General features: G+C 45.1%; 1 protein-coding gene across 3 annotated transcripts in view; it reads right to left on the bottom strand.

The window, feature by feature from the left end:
- Nucleotides 1-2,568: 2,568 nt before the first annotated feature.
- ebf1a (EBF transcription factor 1a) overlaps nucleotides 2,569-22,273 on the bottom strand; it is a 58,159-nt gene continuing 38,454 nt past the window's right edge. Inside the window, exons 11-17 of one of the 3 annotated variants that reach the window (XM_065958519.1) lie at nucleotides 16,328-16,416; nucleotides 12,111-12,176; nucleotides 11,466-11,628; nucleotides 10,089-10,268; nucleotides 7,363-7,560; nucleotides 6,765-6,833; nucleotides 2,569-5,527 (exon numbers count right to left, since the gene is read on the bottom strand). In XM_065958519.1, coding sequence (XP_065814591.1) covers nucleotides 6,766-6,833; nucleotides 7,363-7,560; nucleotides 10,089-10,268; nucleotides 11,466-11,628; nucleotides 12,111-12,176; nucleotides 16,328-16,416 — 764 coding nt within the window. In that variant the 3' untranslated portion in view covers nucleotides 2,569-5,527; nucleotide 6,765. The other 2 variants (XM_065958520.1, XM_065958521.1) reach the window with 2 other exon arrangements.

Here is a 22,273-nt window from a genome sequence, read left to right on the forward strand (position 1 = left end):
ATCAATCAAAGGCGACCCTGTCAATCCGCCGCTCGTCAGGACCAAAAACATACGGTTGTGTGTGTGTGTGTGTGTGTGTGTGTGTGTGTGTGTGTGTGTGTGTGTGTGTGTGTGTGTGTGTGTGTGTGTGTGTGTGTGTGTGTGTGTGTGTGTGTGTGTGTGCGCCGAAACCACTGGCCTCTATCGTGACCTCATTAGAGAGAAATGAAGGGTGGATGTGTCCCCATCACAAGACGCCATCGGTGCTCCAAAGTGTGAATGACATTAATATGTGACTGTGTGTGTGTGTCCGTTGGAGTTTGGGTCGGTCTATCTGGCTGCACTGGAACAGACGAGGGGGTAAAAAAAAAAAAAAAAAGGCCATCTCTCTGAGGTATCTGCTCGCAGCACTAATTAGCATGTGAATAAATGGAATAAATAATCTATATTATTTATGGATTTGCTTTTATCATTAATCAACATAACAAAAAGCTTGTCTAATGTGCTCGCTGCAGTAGCCACTGTACTGTCAGACTGAGGGGAGGAAGAGAGAGAGAGGAGGGGAAAGCGGGGGGGGGGGGGGCAAATAGCTTATCTTTTGTTTTTTTTTCATTTCAGTAGAACAATAAAGATAAGTGTTCTACATGCTCGCTTAACACACACAGTTCGCCGGCCTCCTCCCCTTCTCTTTCCCTCTCTCTCTCTCTCTCTCGCTCTCTCTGCCGGCAGTGGTGAAATCCATCTCTCTATCGCTATCTCTCTAACATCCATTACATACCCCAGCCCCTCACCTCCCTACTCATTAGGCCAACGCACAGTAAATTAGCAGCAGCAATTACAGGGAGTATAAAGCATAGGCTCTGCCAGGCTCCCTCTGACAGGTAGCACACAGATCATAGACAGACACCCACAGTCAGCCAGGATAATTACTGTGGGAAACGACCACACACCTTCATATGAGCCATATCGCAAACCTGAAAGTGAGTGCGTGCTCGTTCTGGCTTTGCCTTGCACTCCTCACTGGTGGGAGTGTTTTTGCACGTACAGATGCAGAAAGGGAAAGCATGCATGGACCTGTAGACACACACACACATTGCAGGGAAGGCCTCTTCATCTCTGTATATTGTCCATTGTTGGTTTTTTTCTAACATAGAGTATAATTAATATTCATCCCTCCTCTCCTTGTCTATGTCTGCCTCCATTCTGAATACCCCCCCCTCCAACTCCCATCCTCTCTCCTTACCATTTCTTTCCTCTCCTTTCTTTACCCGGGATCCCCATGGGGACTCCTGCTTTTCTTTCAAATATGCCTCTCTCTCCCTCTCTCTCTCTCTCCATGCACTCCTTCCTCCCTTCATGTGTCCGTGCAGGGAGGAGAGCGAGAGATGTTGAGGAATATGTGCATTAATATATTTCATTAGGAGACTAGTGGCAGAGAAGCTCCTGAACAGCATCTCTCTTGATGTGTGGAGCCTTTTGCCGTCTGTACGCAGAAGAGCTCGAGGTTCTCCAGGAATAGCGTCTTTAATGTTAGGTCTCCTGAGGTCTGCTGGCTCCACACTGCCCTCCGCCTCCCACTCCTATTGTCCTCCTCCCACACTGACCAGTCTATCCAGGCCTGAAAAGCATGCTGGAAATAAAGAGCAAAATGGGTTCACCTTTTGTCTGTGTGTGTTTATGATTTATGATTGTATATGTTTGTGTGTGTTGCAACACAGGCCGCATTTTGAGGGGAAGTAGAATCCCTTGAGCTACATGGTTGTGTTACTCGGCTGGCTAATCAAAAACATTAGGCTCCAGGACTCATGGAGTGTGTAACCTCCATAATTCAATATCCCACCTCTTACTGCTCAACCCACTTTACTGTTTGTCAGCAAACTATCAACCCTCTTATTAGATGTATGGGGAAAAAAAGCCCTGAGCAGTTATGAACCTATAGGGCAATTAAGGAGGCAAACACACACACCAGCACACACTCTGTTTACGAGTCCTTATTTCATCAGTACTTCCAGGTCGTCCCATCGCCCCCCCCCCCCCCCCCCCCCCAAGCGCTACGGAAGCCTCCAGTTACCGCGGAGACCCTGGAACACTGTGAGGTCAGCAGAATCCTGGGATCCGCTGTTTTCACGAGCTAATCCAATCACAGCCTCCCAAATTAGATATGCACAAAATAAAAAATAAATTAATTTTCTGCTGATGACCGGGTATGCAAATGATGACTCAATTATGGTGGGCTGGTGCGTTCACAATTAATAACCTTGGAATCATCATTAACTAATATGTTTAGGAGGAAACTTGTCAGGCTAACCATGTTCACCATGCCATCAGTAATGCATTAATGAATTAGATTCATTAGAGAGAGGAGCCTAGAGGGGGGAGGGGACGCAGGCCTGTTTCTGACCTGTGGAATTAGTCTTCTCTCCTTTTCTTAGCCTGACAAAAATGTCGAGCCTAATGTTTAAAACCATAAAAATATAAATAACTAAAAAGACAAATTCTAGAATTTTATGTGATGAAAAAACCGTAATGTGTGGTTTGCAATTCAGATCGAAAGCTGCATTGAAAATGACAAAATGACAACTGACAATGTCACAGACAAGAGGTAACTTTAATTCAACATTGTGAGAGTCCAAAAGTTATCTTACAGCTCAATTTTCATCAAAAACAATAACAATCTATACAGTAGGATTTTCTTCCCTTATATCATAGAGCTGTTCAGTGTATTTGCAGTCTAAGACAAAACAGAGGAAAAAATAGACACCAGCTATTTGGTTTGCATCTTTTTTTTGTTTGTTACCTAAATACAAAACTTTGTCACCCATTACCAATATTCATAATCAGGATGGAACTTCGCTTACAAAGAAGCCATTGTATGACAACAGACCTCTGTAGTTCATTTGAAACAGATATGGTGTGCCCCCCCCCCCCCCGCACCAGCCTGACCAGTGCGGGCACATAAGTGCCTGAAAAACACTCGTCCGTCAGCAGGCGCCTCTGTTAAAACGCTCCTTTCTAGCCACTTTACAAAACCAGTCTCTAGGAAAGAAAAGCAAAAGAGAAAAGCCCTATTCTCTGTCCAGCAACAGCTTGAAGACACACGGCAGACACAAAGAAAAGACTACAGAAATGGCTGAGGGGCCGAGGAGCTCACTTTCATGCTCCCTCACTTCTTCTTGTTCTGTTTAGCTCGTAATGAAGCCGTTTTGTCTGAAGGCTGATACAGGGGAGAGAGGGGGATCGACTGTCAGAGACCGGAGTCCGACCTATACGAGTTCATGTTTGAGATTAAAATTGTGCTGTGACAGTGCTTATCTCCGCTGTGTGCCCCTTTGTACTACAATTAACTCAGCGTTGTGTTGCCACACTGCTGTGATCCTGTGGTTAATGAGAAATGTTACCAACATGCGGTTTGAATTATTTCATTAATCAGAGAAAAGCTACATAATCGCTACAAAAAAAAGACAAAAGTGCAATATGCACAGCTGGGACAGGCCTCTGAGCGTCCTTCAAAGCGTGCCATTGCTGTAGTATTATAGTACATCGGGGTGTGTGTGATTGTTGAATTATGGCTCTTTGTATTCTAGTCTGGCTTCACCACCAAACAGAGTGGGTTTGTGCTTTGTCCCCAAGTTCCCATGAATTCCTCTGTGGCAATAGACAATTGTGGTCAGGGTAAAAAACTGTACACGTGATTGAATGAAGAATGGGTTTGCATTGTTAAGGCATCTAGACTGCTGGTAAAGATTACAGTGACAGAAAAAAAAGAGTATATAGATACAGTCTGTAAGCAGGCATAAATAACGCAGGAAAAGAAAGAACAGAGGGGAAAGAAGAGGAACTCAAAGAAAAGAAAAACACAGAGCAATCTCTTAGATCTCTTGGTTTGCACACACACAAAAAAAGAAAGTGTCACTCAAGAGAAGAACCCATGCATATTATCAGCTCAAGAACAGTTTCAATCTGAAAGCCTCAAAGAGTTCAAACAAAAAGATATAGATTTACAGTATATATTAATGTGTGTATATATTCTTAAAAAATCTACTTCAACCAAATACTCTGAATAAGATGCTACTTTTTCGCCATACAATAAACATTTTCATAAGGAAAAAAAAACTGAACTTTTTTTTATTAACTTACAAATAATACAAAAATAGACAATGGCATGTTTTGAAAATCAACAAAAGAAAGCATGAATAGCAACGCAAAACATATCGACATACAAAACAAATCAAAAGAGATAAAAAAGTCACATTTAAATAGTGTGAGACGACAGTAAATAATGAAACCAAACACTGTGAAATATGTTCACTTACTGTATTAAACTTACACGACACAACTAAACGAGGGTGAGTGGCAATGTACAAATATAAGGGATAAATACATTATTTATAGGATATTTTACAGGAATCCCCTTTTTGTATCCAAATCCATGTTTCTCATGTTTAGCAGATGAGATATTGACACACACAGTAAATCTATCTTCTGTACTGAGAAGCTGCCTTAAGACATTTAATGTTTACATTTCAAACTAGAGCTATCGCGAAAAAAAAAAAGAAAAAGAAAAAGAAATGTCAAATGAAAAAAAAAAGTCACTTTGTTTATATACAAAAATATATCACATATATCACGCATTTATTCTAATTCCATATTTGCTAGACTCCTCCTTCAGTACAGTGCTGGCTGGACGCACACATCCTAGTCTTCTCTAAAAATCACCTTCAAAGTTTTTGGCTAAATCGATCGCCATTTTTCTTCACAGGACAAGCAGAAAAAGCATATTGCAAACAGCTCAGTCCTCACAGTTTCATTAAAATTCAAACTAACAAACCAAGAAAAAGGAATACTAAAGAAAAAAAAAGGCATGTATGCTGATGTAAGGGAGATTCTGTTACACAACTTTTAGATTTATGGGATAATTAGCAGCAAAACTGAGGGTTGATTTTGTTCTTTTGTGTATTTTCCCTTTTTTTTTTTTTTTGTTCTTCTTTGTTGACCTTAGTTCTATTTGGCCGGTGTGTTGTTTTGTGGTTTTCAGCGTGGAGGCCGAGCTAAAGGAAAGCATCTTCTATTGTGACAGAGATTATGTAAACGTCATGGCCAAACCAACACTTGAGTGTTGTTTGTGCGATTTGTAGGGGTTGTGAGGCGGTGTGGGGGGCTCTCTAGTACTCAAACCTTACAGGCATTAACATAAAGATAAATAAATGCTCCTTTCATGAGGTCAGTGTCACACTGTGGGTAAACTATCAGTCTCTATACACTCCATCCAACGCCGTGTCAGAGAAGCTACACTAATTCAACCAAGAGGGGAATAACATCACAGAGGTTTGTGTCGTTCCTTCTTTCTCCCTTCAGATGAAATCCCAATGGAAAGGCCTGAGTTTTACAGAGTCCTGCGTCTTATCTTCACTTCCTTCAGTTTCAGCTCCGGAGCATAACAGAGACTCGCCAGACTCTGCTTGCTGTGTCTTTTTCCTCCTCTCAACATTCCCAAATCTCCAGCTATCCCAGATCCTCTACATGGGTGGAACGATCATCCCAGGAATCGCTGTTTTGTGGGAAAAGAGGGGGAGGAAAATGGTGGGGGGGGGAGAGAGAGAGAGGTCAGTCGTGATTGCTGGGTTTCATCTGTCATCACAACAGCCATATAACAGAAATGTGCTCCAGCATCTGGCGCACAAAGACGACTCTGCCTCATTATCTCTTCATTCCGAGGCCGCCCAAATCAAAACATTTTCCTGCGCTGCTCCACTAAACTTGGCGCACACTGACAGCATCATTCAACTTTTCACAGGCTTTCTGAATAGCTTTCATGCAAGAGCTGCCACTGTTAATTGTTAGCAGCTCCATTGTGTAATGCCATTGTGCATCGTGGAGCGTGATTCAAACATGAGAGGGAGGCGCGGTGACGTGGGACAACAGAGGTGATGAAATTACACTCAACAGTTGAACATGGAAATGGAACCAATGAGTCTTTCTGGGGGAGCTTTAACTCCTTATATAATCCCCCTTGCTTCCCCTATAGCTTCCAGATTCTCACCTTCTCAATCCAAACTCCCCCCCCCCCCCCCCCCCCCCCCTTTCCACTCCACTCCAACACAGAGGCCATCACAGTGAGGAATTTTTCATATAACATATTGGCTCCCTATTGATTCCCCTCTCTCTTCAATCCACTAATTCCCTGGTTATTTCCTAAGTGTCTCTGGCTGTGTGTGTGTGTGTGTGTGTGTGTGTGTGTGTGTGTGTGTGTGTGTGTGTGTGTGTGTGTGTGTGTGTGTGTGTGTGTGTGTGTGTGTGTGTGTGTGTGTGTGTGTGTCAGTGTGATCAGTGCGCAGTGGCCAGTGGCCTTTGGGTCACCGTGGTCAGCACTCATCAACGCCGACAGAGGAAGTGAGGAAGTGCTTAGCTTTGGGCTCTGATAAAGATTCCCATCCATCATTTCTCTCTCTCTCGCAGGATCTCAACACCATGAAACATCCTGCCCAGACCCACAGACCCCGTGCTGCATTCGATGGAAGTGGGAGAACAGAATGACCCGTGGTGTCATAACAATCCCCCCTAGTCCAGCACCAACCCCCCCTCTACAAAGACACCCACCAGAGCATGGGCAGGAAGCAGGAAGTGAAAACAGGAAATGGGACACATATGGCATGGCATGCTGTCTGTCTGACAAGTCAAGAGTGACAAATAAAAACAGAAAAGAAGAAGAAGAAGGGCAGGATGAGCTGCTGGTGAAGAGTGGAGAGAAACAGAGGAAGAGACAATATAAGAGAGGGATAACGTACTTCAGGAGAAGGCCAGGCCTTGCAGAGAGGTGGCTGATGAGTACTTGCTAGAGTCCACAAAAGACTGATCTACAGTGAGGAAGGAGAGTGTAAGGGTTTGGGGGGGAGTGAAGAAAAGGGAAATAAGAAGAGGAAGTGGGGTTAAAAGTGAGAAGTTGTTATCAAGAGGTGAAGAAGAGCACAATAAAAACTTGATTGATGCATAAAAACAGCAGATCTGCAATTATTGGAAGTCACCATTTACTGTATTTAAAGATTTAAAGATGGATGACGAGTCTAAGGGGAAAGAAGCCAAAATAGCCCCCCATTGGGCACTGACAGATTACACTATTGACATAAAAAAAATCTGACATATTCAACTAACTACAATTACAGAAACTATGTTTAAGAAAAATGTATTGGATGTTTACTGTCACTTCCTGGTTTGATTCACATCCCATCTGTTAACATGGAGGAGGAGGAATTTATGACTTATAAAGCAGCTAGTCATCAAGTGTTTTGGTTTCACTGTCAGGGAGCTGTCATGTTGTCCATCTCGTTATACAGTCTGTGGGCACCACTTAAATAAATGCTCGGTGGCTAACATTTCTTAGCTTACCTTGCAGGCCGTTAACGTTACCGCTGGTGCACGTGGGAGGGGGTGAGTTCTGAGGTCGCACCACGGGGGCGAAGGCGCTCTTCTGCTTGACGGCAGCGGACACCATGTTCGCCGGAGAGAAGGAGAAGATGCCGGAGGAGCTGCTGCAGTTAGATGGCAGGCTGGTGGACGAGGCCATGGTGGGGCTCGACGGGACGACTGAGAGAAGAGAGACGGGTAGGAGAAGGGGGGGTTAAGGGGGGGGTCACAGGGAGCACGTCAGGGATGAATGACGGAAGGAAAGATGAAGATGGAAAGGGGGAGAGATGAGGTTAGAGAGAGGGCCGAGGGCAGAGGACGGGCAGACGGGATGAGCAGAAAGGGACTGATCAATGGATGATGGCAGGAGGGATAATGTTTTGGACTCAGATCATTTGGCTCAGACTTATTTGGCAAAACTTTTTGTTGTTGTTAAGCAATCACCTGATAATTAGATATTCCATAGCTAAGACAAAAATGTGTTAAGTTGGAACAGTTGCACTGAAAACAGCCCAAAGTTGTTTCCCCTTTAATCACTCTGTTTTGATGACTCATCCTGTTGCTAGAGGCCTGCAGAGGCTTGATAAACAACTCCGGCTAACTCGGGGTGCAGTACCTGTGATTTGTTTTTTTGGTGAGTTACAAACAAGGCCAGTTAATCTATTATCACAGAAAAGCACAGATGAATCATTAAACAGCTTGAGCAAATGGTACACAAGGACTGTTAAAATCAGCGTGACACAAATCCCTGCTTCTTTGTGTTTTTAGTGTCCAGCATAATAACCAGTTCATCTAAAACATTGGTTCCAAACCCTTTTTTCCTTAAGGAAAAAAAAAGACAGCTAGGATACATTGCTGTCAAAAGTTAACATACATTTGAATTGTTTTCATTGATAAATGTCTCTTTGGTATAAATTCAACATTGTACTAGACGAGGCCTACACACATGCTCTAGTTCTAGACAAACAATGTTTGTATAAACGATTTATTAAGTGTGATATCATGATTTTAGTTAATATGTGCAAATCTAATTTTGACAACCTCAGAGCAGGAAGTGCTTGTGCCTTTGTGTGTGATCTTTGGCATCCCCCCCAAGGGTGGCCTGGACCCAAGGTCAGAAACCATTGGTGCAAAGCATGAGGCATACTCACACCATGGTGAAATATGTTCATGTATCTTCAAAATATAGTGGGTGTAGAAGCTTGGTGATGTAGGTGCTTCAAAGACTTAGTTTGTGATAAGATAGTGAGTGTATCTTGTACAGGGTAGTAAGCCAGAACATACTAGCTCTATTTATTTAAAATACTTTAGTGAGCGTTTCTTTTGTTTTTTCCTATGTGTAGCTTTTCCATTTTCATTGTATGAATCATTTCTTGAAAAGGGGAGAGAGTTACCTCAGTTGCTAACAGATAAGACTAATATTCTTTGTAAGACTGATATGTTGAATTCACTCCTATCTCATATCTTTCTCTAAACCACGTCTTTTTTTCTTAATTACATACAATTTGATGATGACTCCTAGCTAATAAGCTACATGAAAGATTCCTCCATTTTTGATTTTCTGTTCACTTAACAGTTCATCTCTTTGAGATGGAGCTGCGATCGGTTAATGCTGCATCAATAGTGAAACCATCACCAGTTCAATTAAACAGATTTATCATCTGAACAAAGTGTTCTCTTTCTAAACCCTTATCTGACCAGGCTTTAAAGTAAATATAAGAAGTCCTCAGCCTAAGGTTCACATCATCACCCCGGATTAACAGCAGCTCCAAAACTGGTATGTTGTATAATACTTCAGTTCCTGATATTAAGACGATATATAAGAAAGCTTTAACCTGGATTTCTAGAGCTATCATGTGCCACCTGCTCTAACTTATAGACATGAGACTCCACAGGCTAAAATCAGTTGAAGGTTATCTTTACAACCCAAATCCTGTCTCCCTCTGACATCACCCTATCCATCCACAGCTCAGTCTTTTGTCTGCTAATATACTAAGAGCATTTTCCCCCTCAGTGATTTTACAATCAAGCGAAGTCGTATTTCACCTGCCCTCTGATATCTGCTTCTGCCTTTATTGTTGTTATTATCCAACACTTAGCTTTTATGGCTCTTCCTGACAAATCCCTGCAATAAAGTCATAATCCATTTATGAAGGGGCCTAACTAATCAATTAATGAAAATTGGACCTACAAAGGCAGGCCGAGGGGCCATTGATTGAAAGTGTCTGTGTGGGGCCGATGAGCCTGTTAAAATACTTGTTAACACCCAGGAATCAAAGCGCTGAAATGGAATTGCTTCTCTAGCAATTAGTTTATTGATTTAATCAAGGGTCTTTAATGTAGAGGGTGAGTGTGTGTGTGTGTGTGTGTGTGTGTGTGTGTGTGTGTGTGTGTGTGTGTGTGTGTGTGTGTGAGCAGAGCTGGTGGGGTGTGTGTTGGGGCGGAGGGGGTGCAGGTGATCTGCTCCCCTGGCCAATAAAGTGGGGATTTGTGTTTGACTCTGTTCTTAAAGAAACAGATGAGCCAGCTGAACTGCAGCACTTTCTTCTTTGTGTCAATTCTTATTTGCACCTCCTGCTCTGACTCCCTGTGAAATACTGCTTTTTTATCTTTAAAAGGATCCGATTCAATCTGTTTTTTGCTTATTGTTTCCTTGATTAAGTCTTTCCCTCTTAGTTTCAGATCTAGGATGTGGTGTGTTTACTCACTAGCATAGGGCGAGTTGCCTGCAGATCCATTGAGGAAGTTGGGCGAGGTGCCCAGGGTTGCCATGCCAGAGTTAGCGTAGCCGTTCATGCTAGTGGAGACAGAGCTGTAGCTACTCTGCTGGGGGGTGGAGCTGGGGACATAACCATGAGGGGACACACTGCTTGTACTCCTACTGAAACCTATGGACAGAGACAGACAGGGACACAGAGAGAGAGGGAAAGGTGTTAGGGGCTGTTAGCAGAAGGCGGACAAAAAAAAAGGAATTAGAAAGCCAAACACTCAAAACAATGTTTAAGAATAAAAGAAAAAAGAAATTCTTTGAAAAGACAGTATAGGGAAGAACGTAAAAAGAAATGACCAGAGCAGAGAAAAAATGACACAAGAGGGAACTAGCTGCAATATAAGCAGTGAAACAAGAGGCCTTTAACCTCACTGGCTCCTCTCCAAAATGAGATCTATTGATAAGGCAATTAACACTAAAAGGCCTCTGCAGCTCTCCTGTAATTCATAAAGAATGAAGCCAGTATCTCTGACAGGACCCTATCCTCCTTTATGCTTCACAGGGGCAGCTAACAGAAAGAGGAGCAGATGGAAAGAGGACTATAATAATAATACATCTCAGACCCAACGTGCTGACACTGAAGAAAGAAAAGAAACAGCTGGAAATGAGCATCAGGATTTTCTGCTTTCTAGTGCAACAAAAGGCTGCACTTCCCTGCTGTTTTAAGCCTCTCATTCCATATTTAAGAATCACAAATTCCCTGTCTGATTCCGTTATGTGTTGCAATCTTTTACCCCCTTACGGCACACAGCTGATATCTGTTGTTTTCTTCACACCACAACATGTTTCCAGATGAAGATGAAGGACAGAGGAAGAGGCGAGGCGAGCTCATTGGAAGTATTGAGACACATCCAGAGGGCTGCTTTCCTCTCCTCCTTCCCCTGATACACGTGATGAATCACCGCTGACTGCACCCACATCTCTCTCTGTCAGACGGGGGGCCGACCCCAGTCTAATATACACACCCCTAGGACCCACTCATATTTCTCCATCGTACTCCATCCGTGGCTCCCTTTTTCTCCATACTTCACTCTCTCACCTTCGTTCTTAAGTTTTCAGTGTTTTCTCTTCCAGCTCCCCTCCTCCTCCTCCAACTCCTTCTGTCCTCTTTTTTTCAAGTTCTGCTTGTTTTCATCCTGCTCTTAAATTACACTTTCTAAATTTCTCCACATGAAAAATTAAATGTCCCTGTAGCACTGCTCATGTTTACTACACATCCTTCTTTCCAAAAAGACAAAAAAAAAAAAAAGAAGATAAATCACTGCCACTTCTCCCAATGATGTCAGACTAATTGTTTCCTGTTGAGTTTGCTCACCCTGATTGGCCGTTTGTGCCACCTCTGACCCGGTGAAGGAGTTCACAGACATCATGCCAGCATGGACGGAGCCGCTGCCAAGACCAGTGAGCTGATTGTGCCCTCGTGGCACCGTCGTGTAGAGGGCCTCTGCGATGTCTGCAGCTCGTTTCAGAATCATCTCCTGGCAAAGAGAAAAAAGAAAACACAGCTGTGGTCAGGAAGAGAGGGCAAAGGAGATAAGAAGAAGATTTGTCCTTATTGAGATATTGTGCATGTAAAGCTTGCAGGCGGAGTGGTTTTTTATCAGTGGTCACTGGGAGTGGTGGGATTGGTTCCAGTAAATGGAGGGAAGTCTCATTAACAGACTCATCAAGTCTTTCCTGGTGCTTCCTCTTTTCCTCCCTGCTTCATGCATCCTCTTCTTCCTTATTTGCTTCTCTGTTTTATCTCTTCTCCTCCTTCAGTGTCATTGTGCTTCTCATTCCCTCAACAACATGACATAAAAAAGCTACCATGATCTCATGTTTATGTTTTTTGGGTCCTACATCTGAGGCAAATATTGAGGCATCGAGTCCAGCAAAACACCCTTTGTTGCTGAACCACACACATCATTTCCTGTGAGATGAATTGATGTTTGTGTTTGTGTTTGTGTTTGGTATTTACCTGGTTATTATGAGGCATCCCGTACAAAGCCTCCACCAGGTCGGCTGCTCTCTTTAAGATCACCTCCTAAAACAAAATCAAGCACAGACGGAGAAAAAAAAAAAAGGGATTGATCATGAATGTGACGGCTCACAGAGTTCAGTCACTTTTATTACATTTCACGTCCTACATTATGCTGTGAATGCAGAACAGAGAGAGTGCAGGAAGAGGAAGGAGAGGCCGACGAAGGAAGGCAGAGGAAGAGAAATGGGCCTGTCCTGGCACTTAGTTACTAGCCGGGGCAGTTTGGGAGAGCAGAGGTAAGACACTGTTATCTGTGAATAAAACATGAGCCTATATCTCTATATCAGTCAAGCGTTTTCTTACGTCTTCTCCTCCTCCTCTGCTGTCAGCAAGCCGATCATGAATCCAGCGCACATGATCACACATCAATCTCATTTAACACAACAGATCATCAGTTTGGACGGCTGTACAACTCCGGGACACACACCCGTCTCCTGCCCTGTATTAACCCTGGTAATGATCCAAGTGAATAGCCCTGCATCCACTTTGTGTGATAAATGTAGAACATCATCGCTCAGGTAGAAAACCACCGAGTGGAATTTCCCACATCAAACATTTATCCTCCCGTAGTGTTGCCACTTTCTCTGCGCTCATTTTCTACCGCTTACCCTTCTTTCTCTCCTCGCTCGCTCCGTCTCTATTCTTTCCTCTCCCTGAGCGTATGAGTGTGTGACTCTAGGCAGTCGTTTATATGTGTGTGTGTGTGTGTGTGTGTGTGTGTGTGTGTGTGTGTGTGTGTGATGTAGACACCTACAGCCCTTACGAAACCCTTTTTAAAAGTTAATGTGCCGGGGCCAGGATATATGCTGGAGGCGCGACAACCAGAAAATTGCAGCCCCCCTCCCCTACAACCTTCCCCCTCGTTTTCCTCTCTCTCTCTCTCCCTTCTACTCGCGCACACACACGCTGTGCGCTATACCCTCCTGAGTGTATCCCTCGCTGTGAACAAGCCCCGGAGCATGTGTGCTCTCTGTTCCGTGACACACCGCCTTTCAATCAGACTCATATCACACACACACACACACACACACACACACACACACACACACACACACGCAGCCAGCGTGCACATGTGGAGGGCTGTCGAGCACGCCCAGGACATGACGAGAGGGTCAGCAAAGCAATAAAGATTGTAGAGCGCTGTCCGAGGTGCTAAATTCACTCAATAATGGGAGCGCTGCCTCTGTGTTAACCTCCCATTACTAGCACTATCTGGGGGGGGGGGGGGGGGGAGAGAGGGAGGAGACAGAAAGAGGGGAGACCAGAGAGGAGGCCTGTTCGAGGTGATTGAGAGATGTAGAGGCCCTGGGAAGGTAAGTGGTTCTTTAGTATGTATGCACCGCTCCTCGCTTCCTTCTCTCTGCTGTTCCTCGACTCCACATGCCTCCCAGGGATTGCTAGATAGGTAGATGGATGGATGATGGGAGGGAGGGGAGGAGGAGGAGGGGAAATGAGGAAAGAGTAAGAAGAGTAAGGCATTAGGGCACAAACAGATGCGCAGCTGGAGCGTATAGTGGTGTTCAGGGAGGATATGTGAAACCCTAGTCACTTCATCTTAAACATTTTTTTTTGCCTCTCTTCAGCAGCTATGAGTTTTAAAGCCCTCAGCTCTTTCCTGCTGCATGTCTCCATCTCTAAACTCCACCCTTCTCTCTTCACCTGCAGTCTCCAAATGACTGTCTCCTGTCTCTCTCTCTCTCTTCTTTTTCTCTCTCCCATTGTCTCGATTAATCACTCTCTGGTGGGTTCTGCTCCCTGTCTGTACCTATCAGCCTCTCGTTAGCGGAGGGATCTGTCCAGTGGCTAAACGCGATTAGGCAGCAGCGCTCCAGAGTCGTTCTGATAAACAGATAAATGTGGTTAGCGCCGTGCTGCCTCCCGAGCTCTGCCACTGTAAGGGGAGACCATTTCCTGGGCGCAGGGTCTCTTCCCGTAAAAGGCAGGCCCCACAGAGACGTCAACAGGAAGGGGAACCTGATCCAGAGCAGAGCCTGGCCCCTGTCTGGCAGGGCGGTCACTCATTAGCTGGCCCCAGACCCCCAGCTACAACCACAGCCTCAGCTGAACACCCTGCAGCCTGCCTGTGCCACTGATCATTACAACAAAATAAAGAGAGAGAAGAGGCTTTAACACATATTCTGCATGATTCCTTCACAATGTTTTGGAGTTTGTTGAAGAGAGATTTCATTTTTTTGAGAATTACTCAAAGTCAACATGGGTTTGGATCAACTGGGGCACTAACTTATGAAGGATTGGCATGAAGTAGTTTGTGCACACACTAATGTAGCATTTCCAATAATCCCATCTAATTTAATTGCTAACAGTAAGGTGACATACAGATTCCACAGATTTGAAGATTTATTTATGGGCTTTTGTGCATTTAATTGAGAGATAGGACAGTGGATAGAGTCAGAAATGAGGGAGAGAAAGAGAGTGGGGAATGACATGCGGGAAAGGAGCCACAGGCTGGATTTGAACCTGGGTCCGCCCGCTTGGAAGACTAGAGCCTCCACACATAGGACTAACAACTGCGCCCTGACATATCATCTTTTTAACTTGGTTCTTGGGTACTAAAACAAAGATGCACCACCCACAAGCATACATGTGCTATATAGATGCCATAGAGTCTCCTAGCCGCCTGATTAAGGGGGTGTCCAGGCTACCCTTGGCCAAATTCTGACAGCTGATTCCTGTAAGCACAGCCCCTGTTTGGAGAAGCTGGTCAGGGTACGAACACAGAGGACTAGTATGCATATAGGACTACAAATATGGACGTTGACTGATTTACAAAGTAAAGTTCTGTCTGTATGTAAGGTCAAGCTGTTAACATATCCATTATGTTGTGTTATGTAGTTGAACTCATTCACAGCTAAGGTTTTGTTTCAGTAGCTCGTCCAAAACATTTACTGACGGTAATACACTAACTCTTGTAAATCCACACCATCTATTTAAGAGGCCCTTTGAAAATGGTGCTACTAGATTGTAATTCAGTTTATTCCCGATCAATTTGATTTCAAAACATTGTTTTGGAAGACAGAAAACCACAAAGAGGTGTTGCCATGGCGACCTTGACTGGACATTTGTTGCAGCAGAAGTTGTCCGCGTTTGCCCCTCTTTTGCACCCTCTCTCCCTCATGATTGAGGCCAACAGTTGAGAGAAGTGTGGTCAACAAACTGTTATTACCTCAATAAAGGCACAAATCAATAGAGCTGAAATGAACAACCGGGGCCTGCAAGCTACCGCTGTTCATTTAGAAGAGAAAGAGACACCACGTAGAGAGTGAGGAAGAGGAGGAGAGGAAAAAAAGATGGATGGACATGGAGATATTTAGAAAGATACGGGGGGGGGGGGGTGATAGGCTAAAGAGCAGAACTCACTGGGACAGGTCTTGTATCCAGCAGACATGACACACAGCGAGGACAAGCCATTTCTCTCTCCTCCTTCTACCTGCGCTCTTCATCTCTGCCTCATGGTGACTTCCCCTCTGCTCAGTGTGAGTGCACGCTGAGGCGAAAGAGTTGTGTAGGTGCATTTCTACCTGTGAGTGTGTGAGCCTGTTTGTGTATATGTGTGTGTGTGTGTGAGAGAGTGACTGTGTGAGTGTGTGTGTGCTGGAAGTAATAAAGTCCACCCGGGGTTGACTTCGATCCACTGACCCAGCAGGAGGTAAGACTGGACAGCTATGATGGATCACCTAACCTGCTTCTGCCTCTCTCTTCCTCTCTCCCTCAACCTCCTTTCCTCCCTCTCTCCCTCTCTCCCTCTCTCCCTCCCTCCCTCCCTCTCTCCCTTCCCTTTCCCACTTTGCCAGTCTAAATGACCTTATAGTCAGTGGAAGGATGAATAGAGCTGCTTGTGTGTTAGGCTTTTGCAAATCAAGTGTTTGTTTGGGCAGAAAATGAGCATGAATATATGATAAAAATTGTTTGAGTGCGTACATAGTGTCATGTATAGCCTACTGTCTGTAGCACACAGCCACTCCTCTGTATGTATGAGGTCACACTGCCCTTGTGCCATGTATAGCCATATGTGCTATGAAACTCTAGAAGTTATCAATATCTCTCTGTTACCAGTGTTACCAAGTCAGATTCCTTTTAAATTAATTACAAACATGGAAACATGTACGCACACAAGAGGACTGAGAGCAATGTACCTTGGGTAATCTCTCCTGGTCTCCGGGGTGTCTGGGGATGACCTTCTGTAACCTCTGGAAGCCATAGTCTATGGTTGGCTCGTTCAGCGCTGAGGACAAGCAGAAAGAGAGACAAGAAAATCGTTCAATGCTCGATTCTTAATAATGAAAAACACCTACTGTTCAAGGAGGACAGAAACGAAGCGATTCTCTTCCTGTACGGTAGAAAACGATGAATTAACATGAATATTTCAATATTAAACCAAACACGCTGAAAATGTGGGTGTTCTCTATTAAGTCTGGTGTGTGTCTTTGTTTGCCTGTGATGTAATGAATCTCTCTCTGTCGGCCTGCTTTGGTGGTTAATAAAAAGACTGTCAGGAATCAGGCGGAGTGTATACGTGTGTGTATGTGTGTATATATATATGTGTGTGTGTGTGTGTGTGTGTGTCTGTCCTGTGGTCTTGCGTTGATCAGCGACTAATATAAGCAATTACAGAGCCTGGTTCCAATATAACAAAGGCTTGATCGCTCCGGGGAACCAGCTAAACACACACACACAGAAACACACACACACATGTAGAGATGTTGCACACACACACACACACACACACACACACACACACACACACACACACACACACACACACACACACACACACACACACACACACACACACACACACACACAAACAGACACGCACAGCAGAGTCAAATCATCCAGCGGCAGGGAGAAAGCACTCTCTCTCTCGGCATGCTGTGGTCGTGCTGCGGTAATTGAATATGAGAAGATTTACCATGAATATTTAAACATTAGAATAAATACAATGAAGATCTGAGGCTTATAGTACAAACACTTCAGAGGAGGATTGTTGGATAAGTGCTCTCTCCACATAATTCATTCCTAATGTACTCTCTCTCTCTCTCTCTCTCTCTCTCTCTCTCTCTCTCTGTCTTTTACCCTCCGCCCCCCTGTGTCTCTTTGTGGGCTGCCTGGGGAGTAAATGCGCACACACTGATAACTGTCTTGACTTCTTCTCTATATGAAGCTGCTACTGTACAGACTGTGTTTCTTGTGTTTTTTTTTATACTTGTATTAGTGTAAAACATGAAACAGAAGCAGCCTTGTGCGTGAGGATTGCCTGTATATATGTCTGTCCCGTCCGTCTGTTTCCCCCGTGGGTCGCAGCTTGGACGTTTCCTGAGGGCTGATGCCCCGCTCGCCTCACATCTGAGCAGCCAGGCTGACTAGGCGGCCCCCAGAAAAAAAAAAAAGGGCCCCTAGAGGCTATGAGTACAAGCTGTCCTGCTGGACCTCTAGTGACTTCACCACGGCAGCCTCCTGAGCCGCGCGCACAAACACACACACAAACACACACACACACACACACACACCAAAGGAAGAGCAAGAGAGAGCAGAGATGGAGCGAGAGTCGGTGATGCTCTGTTTTGGCAACACAAACGTATTTGGGCAGCTCTCCCAGCGGAGCGTTCCAGTAATCCATAAGAGTGAAAAGAAAGGAAAGGTGAAAAGCTGGAAGCAAAGGCAGAACAGAGAGAGAGAGAGAGAAAGAGAGAGAGAGAGAGATGCCAGGGGCGGGCTCAACTTCAGAAGAATGACACACATTATTACAGGCCAGCTGGTCCACTGATAAAATAAGCCAAAACAATGTGATGATCACATGCAACAAATAAACTCTGAATTATTTCTGAGGACAAATATTTGACATTACTTCCGTATTCTCTGATCTCTGTAAAGCCTTAAGGAGGATTTGCCCTGGATTAGGCCCGCAGTCTGAGGAAGGGATTGTTCCGACAACATCCCCTCTCTCTTCGTCTCAAAGGCTTTTGTTTTTCATGATGAATTTTTTATCAGTTCCCCACAATGTGCCAAATGAGCCTCGAGTGAACAATAGCATGAAAACCCCAAGACGTACACAAGATACCCCCTATTACAAATAAAGAGACTATTTTAGGTAATTGAGAGAGGAAGTGATATTGTCTCGGCTCATTTTCAAGGACCATAAAGCAGAGGAGGAGTATGTGGGGGGGACAATGGCACCTCTAACCACCTTGCTGTGTCTCTTTGGGGATTATCTTTGTGTTTTATGCTCTTATATGAACGCTTAATTATCTCAATTTATAACAAAATGTAGTATTAGAAGAAAAAGAAAAACTCATCTGCCTTGAAAGAGGAGTGGTGTGTCGGTGTCAGTATACACTCCAGGATTCAAAGCACACTCTCCCATACAGGTATATTTATAATCCTTAGCTGTCGCTCTCCAGAAGAGCAAATCAAAGCCAGTAAAACATAACTGCCATAAATAAATGAATAGATGAGCAACAGCCCTGGACTGGAGGGATTCACCTAGCAATCACCCACATCAGATCAGATCAATGCTCATGGAAATTTCATGAAGCCTAGAATCCACACCGCTTCATATTTCACTATAATAACCCACAGAGCCGCAGGGGGAGTGTGTATGAAGGGGTGCGGGGGGGGGGGGGACTAGGGTGGAGGGGTGCTGGAGGTATGAGCTGGAGGGGAGGAATGGAAAGGGGGGAGTGGAGGTTTGGGGTCGCAAAGAGAAGGTGGAAGGCGGGGGGGGGGGGGGGGGGGGGGGGGGGGGGGGCTAGTGGATAATTGAGAGGTCAGCACGGTGGAGGCGTCCTGGAAACACAGAGAGGAGGAGGAGGGAGGAGATGAAGAAGGTGGAAGAGAAGGAGGAGGAAGGGGAAACTTCAGTAAGTGTCCGGCAGACCCTGTCTCTCCCCCCCCCCGTGTCGGGCGTAGGATACTTGCAGGGTTAGGTAATTGGCTCTGAGGCTTTGGTGTTAACACCTTAACAGGCCCTCAGACGCTGGGTAAGGAGCTGATCATATCACAACCCTCTGTTTCTCTCACTCTCCACTTCTCCGTCTCTCCCCCCCTCTCTCCCTCCCCCTGCAGTCTCCAGTGCTCAGGTGTGATCTCATAAGCGCTGCCTTGCGATCGATGCCGCCAGTGGCAGGGGGTTCAATAGCCCTGAATTACGGCTTCATTTCTCCCCCCCCTCACACAGATGAGAGCCAGCCACCCCCCCCCCCCCCCCCCCCCCACACACACACACACACACATATACACAACACCCCCACTGACTACTCACAATCCAGATCAATACCTTACAATCTAATTTTTATCCATTTTTCCATAAACCCAGAGATTGCGTTTATTTGCAGAATCCGACAAGCTAAATAAAGCATCGCTTGAACATGTCAGGGAGACTAATGCATGGCTGGAAATTCATACGCAGAAAACAGATGAGTGGAGCTTTTTGCTCCTAAAGGAAGGGAGAGGCTGAGGCAGGAGGGGGGGGGCGGGCTAAGAGATCTGTAAAATCAATGGAGGTGTGGATGCTACTACAACCTAAGCTCTAATTATCTTTTGCAAAAAAAAGTGCATGTCGACAGTTAACAATACCTGACAGCACGGATCCTCACCGGGAGAATGCAAATCTTGGGAAATGTGGAGGGAAAAGTGTGCGCTTGAATTAAGGTATAAGAACACATAAGAAATCATTCCCCCCCGGTGAACGCTGCTCATTTCAGTGGGGTGTAAAATCATCTGTGTTTCGAAATTCATTTACATCATCATCATGGACCAGATGCTCCTGTAATAAGAACGGAGGCTGCTAAAGAGGGGAGACAAGCCACATGGTGCAGAAAATTAATCTCAATCTCAAATAGAGGTGTGAATCTCCTCACTGTTAAGACTGTGTGCAGTAAACGTGAGCATGTGCAGCTATCTCAGCTGGCCCCCCTGTCTCTCCAGCTGGAGACCAGCCGTTTTAATCAACAGCAGGCCTCCACCCAAGCTCAATAAAAGAAGCATTCACAAATAGGAGCAAGACGAGTAATTGACCGGCTTGTGGTTGCACCCCACTTTTATTGCTATATGCCTACATGCTGCGTGTGTGTGTGATTGCAGGTGTATCCATTGTGCATATTAATGTAGAATAATCTGTCAATCTATTCACTTTTTTTTGTGTATTTTCTCACAAATTGCACCAAAATGTGAGCATGAGAAATGTTCCTAGTTTGAAGTTCTTAATCTCTAAATCTGAACAAAAACCCAGTCAGAGTGTGTCACTATGTGGAGTTAAAATGAATGTAAACTTTACAGAGCGTCTTCATGCTTACAACACCGTCTGTGCCCACATCCTCTGCCCTTCACTACGCTGTCTGTACTGTATAGAAATGACAGACAACTGACAGTCCTCCTTCCACTTCTAAAACTCATTTGGAGCTCAGAGTCAGGCAAGAGGAGAGACGGAGAGAAATGTCAGCAGCATCCCACCTGGTTTAAATTCTGTTCTTGACTTTTGTCTTTTTCCCTTTGCTCTTCTCAGCGGCTGAGTGATGTTTCCTACACACCTAATCTGCACTCAGCGCTGAAAAACTACCCCTAATGTTTGTGTGTGTGTGTGTGTGTGTGTGGATGCGTGTTGCCGCGCTCGGTGCCGGCCTTAATGTGAGCCAGCAGAGCCTTTTAATATCAGCAGAAGCTGTAGTGGAAAGCACTAAGCAGACAAGGCTGCATACTGAGGAGGGGAGGGATTGCCTTTTGAACGACAAGGGTGATTCATCAACTCCCCCCAATCTATGGCCAGTATCCCTATGTCACAAACACACACACACACACACACACACACACACACACACACACACACACACACATATACACACACATCAGGGACCCTAGTGGCAGAGAGTATTATCACTCTATATTGCACGGAGAAAAGAAAAAGGGGGAGCAGCTCTGATGAATGTTACAAAGACAGCAATCCAGTAAAAGGTGATACACAACCAAACATGGATATGCATTTGTACAGGGGGGGAGGAAATGACCTGATAACGAGAGAGAGAGAGAGAGGAAGTGATAGAGAGAGAGAGACAGAGAGAGAGGGATTAGGGGGAGCTCTCAGCCCCAGAGGTGGGTAAGGCAGAGGGCAGAGAGAGGAACAGAAGGGGGGATAAGGGGATAAAAAAGACAGAGGAAGAGCAGAGAACGGAAAAAAAAACCACATTCTTTTATTCTTATCAGTGGAGAGCTTAATTGCCTTTGATGAGTCTAATTGAAGCTTTCTGAAGTCTAATGGCGGAGGAGTCCTCAGAGACGGCAGAGGACACATTACTGTAATAGCTTCTCCTCTGTACCAAAAGTCCCCTGCTCGTCTCCTCCGTCCTGAACTACAGCTGAGATGTTACCATCCAACGACGGGTGGTTTGTGAAGTATCAATGATCATGCAGAGGAGGAGGGGGGGGGGGGGGGGGGTATGCTTGCAGAGTAGCGGTAGCAGCAATATTGGGGATGCAGTGACTTAATTAGGTCTGTGAGCTGCTCGCTTCCCTCTCCTCAGCTGAAGTTGATTAGCAATGCCAGCTGTCCCCGATGTGATTCAATGTGCGCATGTGTGCGTGCACACAGTAATATACGAGTACATGCATGTCTGCGGGTGTGGCGCTGTGTTGATGTGTGTGTGTGTTGATGTGTGTGTGTGTGCTAGCTGCCAGCTGCCACGCGGTGCTGCCAATCCTCCATGATTAGTACCCACTGGCAACTGGGCTCAAACTGGTGCCAAACAGACCCAGGAGGGCAACATGGCCCATGGTAATCCTGCATCCCTCTCTCCTCCCAATCCTTCTCCCCCCCTTTTTCCTTCCTCATCCACCACTCCCATCCTCACTCTCATCTACGCCTGAAATATCCGTCATCCTCGCTCTCCGCCTCTCATTTAAGATGTGTAAAAAGGTTCCAGGAGAGTTTCGATATGAGGGCGTGAAAGTGATTTAAAAAAAAAAAAAACCTGATAAAGACGCTATGGGAGAAGTACAAATACCCCGCTGAGGGTTAAAAAAAGCGATGGCGGTGTGTGAAGAGTGGAGCTGGGATCTATGCCTCGTCATGGTTGACTGTGTCACCGTGA

This window comes from Labrus bergylta, chromosome 9 (assembly GCF_963930695.1).
Source record: "Labrus bergylta chromosome 9, fLabBer1.1, whole genome shotgun sequence".
Classification (NCBI taxonomy): domain Eukaryota; kingdom Metazoa; phylum Chordata; class Actinopteri; order Labriformes; family Labridae; genus Labrus; species Labrus bergylta.